The sequence below is a fragment of the Grammomys surdaster genome, unplaced genomic scaffold (assembly GCF_004785775.1).
Source record: "Grammomys surdaster isolate TR1022 unplaced genomic scaffold, NIH_TR_1.0 358, whole genome shotgun sequence".
Taxonomy (NCBI): domain Eukaryota; kingdom Metazoa; phylum Chordata; class Mammalia; order Rodentia; family Muridae; genus Grammomys; species Grammomys surdaster.
Window position 1 is genome coordinate 993,703 of NW_021604777.1, and position 5,721 is coordinate 999,423.

The 5,721-nt window shown below is 42.5% G+C and overlaps 1 protein-coding gene across 1 annotated transcript in view; it reads right to left on the minus strand.

The window, feature by feature from the left end:
• Positions 1–5,721, minus strand: part of Pi4ka (phosphatidylinositol 4-kinase alpha) — a 120,946-nt gene that overhangs the window by 93,711 nt on the left and 21,514 nt on the right. The window contains exons 5-7 of the mRNA XM_028779630.1: positions 3,255–3,327; positions 1,746–2,005; positions 215–281 (exon numbers count right to left, since the gene is read on the minus strand). Coding sequence (XP_028635463.1) covers positions 215–281; positions 1,746–2,005; positions 3,255–3,327 — 400 coding nt within the window. The remainder of the gene's footprint in view (positions 1–214; positions 282–1,745; positions 2,006–3,254; positions 3,328–5,721) is intronic.

The following is a 5,721-nucleotide window of genomic DNA, read 5'->3' on the forward strand; positions in this document are numbered from 1 at the left end:
CTCTCTCTCTCTCTCTCTCTCTCTCTCTCTCTCTCTCTCTCTCTCTCTCTCTCTGGGGTGAATGGGGAGAAATTACATGGGAACTGGAGTAAAAGCTCACCACTCTCAATGCATGATGACAGAGGGTCAGTCCCAGCATCCTTAATGTCACAGGAAATCACTGTGAACCTGTTATCTGATAACATATCAATACTGGTACCGAGGTGAAACCTACCTTCAAAATAGTGAAAAGCAGATCCTCCAGGAGAGCTAGGAGGGGGTATGCCACGTTCTGGGCTAACCTAAAAAATCACAAGGTACAGATCAAAAAAGGCTACTGGGAACTCAATCACTCATTTCAGTACAGGTCCCTGCCAACCTAATATGCATACTTAAGTCCAGTGTCAAGCCTTATTTCCTTGCTGAAGTCTAAGGCCGTTACAGCATTTTTAGCTGTATATTCTATCACCAGTCTAACTATATATTTTGTATTTGTTTGCTGAGCTGAATCTTCCTCCCATCTTTTTGGAGCCTTACTACGTAGCAATGGCCAGACTAGAATTTGCTACACAAGCCAGGCTGTCCTCTGTTTCCCGAGTGTTGAGATTACAGGTGTGCAGTCTATATAAAGAACATGGGAGAAGAAACTTGCTCTTTGCATTGCTTGCTTTCACTCTTGCTGGCAAGTCCATTCCTTCACTGGCATTAGAGACTACTTCTTCAGGATTCTGAAGTCACAGATGCACGAATGCCAAATGGCAATGTCCATTCTCATGCACTGAAAATGCACTAGATTCTTGGGCCTTCTGTTTGTAAACAACCACTATTGGACTAGCTGGTCACAGCTTGAAAGCCACTCTAATAAATCCTACATATACACACAGAGCCATTCTGTCAGTTCTGTTCCTCTGGAGAGCATGACGGATACATATCTCTAGTGCTGCATAAAGTGGCACATGTATAATCCTAGCATTGGAGCGGCAGAAGCAGGAGGATCATGTTCAAGTTCATTGTCACAGCAACTCTGAGGCCAGACTAGGCTACATATCTCAAAAAAACCCACACCTCCCCCACCCCCACCCCGAAAATGAAATTTAAAACTAACACCAAGAACAAAGTTTGACAACAAAACATTCTACAACTATGAAATCATTGACATGTCTTAAAGAGAAGCCTGACATGGCAGCATTCTCCCACGTTCTCAGAACTTAGGAGGCAGAGGCAGAATGTGCATTTGAGGCCAGCATGTATGTAGCAAGATCCTCTTAAAAAACCAACTTGTTTCACACATGTAAAACCTTAAGGAGTTGATCACTGGTACTATGATAAGTAAATAATTTTAAAAAGCCAGGTGCGCTGGTGCATACTTGGAATTCAAGCACTGAAGAGGTTGAAGCAGGAGGATCTGTGTCAGTCTGAGGCCATCCTAGACTGCAGAGTGAGCCTCTATCCCAATTTAAAAAATGAACAACAACAACAAAAAGGCTTAAATGGGATCAGTCTTAAGCAAGTGTGGTGGCTCACATCTGCAATCCTAGAACTCAGGAGGGTGACGAAAGGGGACCACAAAGTCTAGGCCACAGTGAGTTCTATTCTGGGCTACAGAGTAAGATCCTTTCTTAAAACAGAAAAAAAGGGACAAATCTTTTTTATTATAACAAGGAAATCCTAATGAGAACCTCAAACTATACACACTTGTTATTTTCTTTGCATGGACGCTTACTGAAATTCTCCTCCCTGAGCCCACCTCTGGGCATCCACCTCACCTGAGAGATGCTGGACACACTGCTGGTCTTCCTCTTCAGTGTACCCTCCTGACAGACAGTCAACAGGTTGCTGGGCAGGATGGAGCGGAAGTCATTAAAGGAACGCCTTCGGACACCTTCTAGCTCTTCTGGTATTCTCAGGGAATGAGGAGGGACTTTGGGAAAAAGCTTTGAGAGGAGAGATTCTTCTGAATTGCTGTAACGCCCAAAAGATCTTGAGATCCCTATGAGGCATGGGATTGCATACTTGCAAAGGTACTCTAGAAGACAGGGAGAGATAAGGTGGGGTTACTCATGATAGCACAATGCACCAACTTGTGCCACTGGCTAACACTTTACAACCCATTTGTGATGACTGTGAAGGCTGAGAAGAAGCCACAGTTATAGAGTTAACTCAAGGGATGATTAATGACATTTTTAATATGGCATTATCGGTGTCTGCTCACAGCGGTAAAACCCTAAGACACTGGTAATGCCGTATTAAAAATGTCATTAGTTATCCCTTGATAATATGGCATTACTAGTGTCTTAGGGTTTTACCGCTGTGAGCAGACACCATGACCAAAGCAATTCTTATAAAGGACATTTAATTGGGACTGGCTTACAGGTTCAGCGGTTCAGTCCATTATCATCAAGGCAGGGAACATGGCAGCATCCAGGAAGGCATGGTGTAGGAGGAGTTGAGGGTTCTACATCTTGTACTGAAGGCAAACAGGAAAAAACTGGCTTCCAAGCAGCTAGGATGAGGGTCTTAAAGCCCATGTCCACAGTGACACGCCTACTGTAACAAGGTCACAGCTACTCTAACAAGACCACACCTCCTAATAGTGCCCCTCCCTAGGTCAAGTATATTCAAACCACCACAACCAGTAAAGTCAGACTGTGTCTCCATCACATTTGCTTTCCTTAGGAGGCCCTGATCTATTCACGGAACATCCCAAACGGGAATATAGTTGAACCCTGTTTAGGTGCTGTGACCACCACAGATCATTACATTCATTGCCCTAGTTACACTATAGCAAGGTGACCTATAAAAGTCAACTAAACCACCCTCACATTATACCTCACAAAACGGAGGCTCACTGGTCAAAGATATCTGGCAATTGTAAGCAGAATGTGCTCATAACCCCATGTGGCCTCTCAGTATACCAGCACACAACAAACATAACACCACAGAAAAGTTTCTACCCATCAGGTATACAGAAAGTAGAAAAAAATAAAACAAAGAAACAGAAAACAATAGATAAAGAAAAGGGAAAGGAGAAACAAACAAACAAACTAGTCTTGAAGACCAACCAGATAACTCAATCCAATGAATTGAGTTGTACTCCTGGATTCCATGGTAGAAGGAGAGAACAGACTCCTGAAAGTTAGCTATCTTTTAACCATCCATATGGAATATGTACGTGTGTACACACACACACACACACATTATACACAGACACAAATAATAATAAATAAAATTTTAAAAATTGAAAATAAAATAGTCTTGAAGATTTATAATCATACCTTTTTCTTGAATCTCCAAAGCCTGACACATTCCCAAAAGGACATTTAAAACCTGTAAAAGTGCTTCTAAAATCTGTAACAATCAAGAACACAAAACAAACTTGTTACCAAAACTGGGTATTACAAAATTTGAAAGAGCTTTAGACATTATCTTGACTAAGCCATCCATCAGGAACAAAAAGCTTCTGACTCTGACCATGCTGTCTTCCCGGGTCTTGTATCTGCTGGCTTGGTCATTTTCCCTCATTTTCTCTAGTAGGTGATAGGTCCTAACTAAAGGGCTTAGTTCTTTTCAGTTTTACTCTGTAGGATCACAATCTTATGATACTGTGTCATCTACTTACCACTGTACAATGGAATAATTTTCTACATCTTACTTGGAAGTGTGGGACTCAGAACACACATATGAATATTCCAGGGGTGCAGGAACTCACACAGAATAACCCCACATTCATCAGAGTCTAGACTTCTTTGTATGAGCCATTATTTATTTTTATAAACACTTCAGATTCTTGCTGAGAACTTTGAACTCTCAGAGTCTCAAGGGTTTATCTCACCTGAGGAAGTAGTCTCTTCTCCCTCAGCAGATGCTTCTCCCACTTTATCCCCTGAACTATTGCCTTTTCTGACTTTAACTGAGGAAATTAGTCCTTCATTATCTGCTAAACCAGCAATGAAAAAGACTGTCCCAGACAAGACAATGCTGATGTCCCTCAGGGCCTACCTCTAGATCTATAACCAGACTAAAGGCTTAACAGGCTCCTAGAAGGTAGAGGCAAAGTGTAGTTGATGAGAAGGTGCATGGGCTACACTACTAAAGAGGTCAATGTATTTGATGATTCATTCAAACAGAAGTCTAGGAGATGTTAAGTCTCAGGTAGTCCAGCAGGCAGTCCAAATACCAAGAAATGAGCATGATTGAACTATAGGAGGGTTTCTGGAGGTTATATAAAAATCAGCATTTTTTAGAAACTTATGCAACTGGTTTTCATCTGCCAAAAGGAGTCATTTCCTTTACCTATGGCAGAGGGACCTATGGTTACCTGTGGTGCCTGTCAGCAAGTCAAAGCCCATGCTGGCCTCCAAGCTCCCTCAATATCACAAGTACCTGTTGTTCATTTCAAAGTCCATGCTAGTCTCTTTCTCACCTCCTCTACTAGCCTAAGTTCCCTACAGCTCAAGGGTCCCTCCCCTGCCCCACCACACATCATACCACCCGCCCTAGGTACTCATCCTCTGAGAACCTGCTATTCTCATGATGCTTTCTCTCACAGACAGCCCTGGATGAATACACTGTTCTCTCACTCTCACTCTCTTGCCATGCTCTATTCTCTATCTCCCCTTTCTCTAATAAGGTATATGTATGACAATGGATTTTCAGCCTGTGGAATAATGGGGGAAAGAACATAAAACTGGATCAGACTGAGTTTATTAATATGGGCTTTCTGAGTGGAGAGTCTAGGTTTAATATGGAAGTTTCACAGATTAAAAAAAAAAAAAAAAACACAGCCAAAAGTCTGTTTGAATGGTTGGGTGAAGCATTTGTCAAAAGGAGTTGGAGGTGCCTGATATCCCTTGGCTTAGTGTTGATGAAGGGAATTGAAGGCTCAGGGGAATTGCAATGCTACAGTAGGTTCACTGTGTAAATCCTAATCCTCCACAATGGGAAGGCCCAGAAGACATGCCTTCACTAATCCTGTAAGATGAAAAATGGTGAGAGGGCACTGAATCACTGAAGACAGGATGATTATACTTAGTATAACAGGTATGAAATGCAACAGGGAAGAGCCACCATAACCATGGCAACTCTTATAAGAGAAAACATTAAATTGGGGCTGGCTTACAGCTTCAGAAACTCAGTTCATTGATAGCAAGGCAGCAGGCATGGCAGACCTGGTCCTGGAGCAGTAGTTGAGAGCTACATCCTGATCCACAGGCAGAGAGCAAGAGGAACTAGGCCAGGCTTTCTGAAATCTTAAATCTCACTCCTAGTGACACACTTCTTCCAACAAGGGCACATTTCTTAATTCTTAAATAGTGTAACTCTTAATGATGAAGCCTTCAAATATGAGTCTATGGGGCCATTCCAATTCAGATCACCAGACTCTATAGACAAAGCCATGTCTGTAAGGCCTAACTTGTAATGGTCAACACAGGCAAAGCCATGTCTGTAAGGCCTAACTTGTAATGGTCAACACAGGCAAAGCCATGTCTGTAAGGCCTAACTTGTAATGGTCAGCACAGGCAAAGCCATGTCTGTAAGGCCTAGCTTGTAATGGTCAGCATAGGCAAAGCCATGTCTGTAAGGCCTAGCTTGCAATGGTCACCATAGACAAAGCCATGTCTGTAAGGCCTAACTTGCAATGGTCAGCAAAGACAAAGCCATGTCTGTAAGACCTAACTTGTAATGGTCTGCACAAGCAAAGCCATGTCTGTAAGGCCTAACTTGTAGTGGTCAGCACAGGCA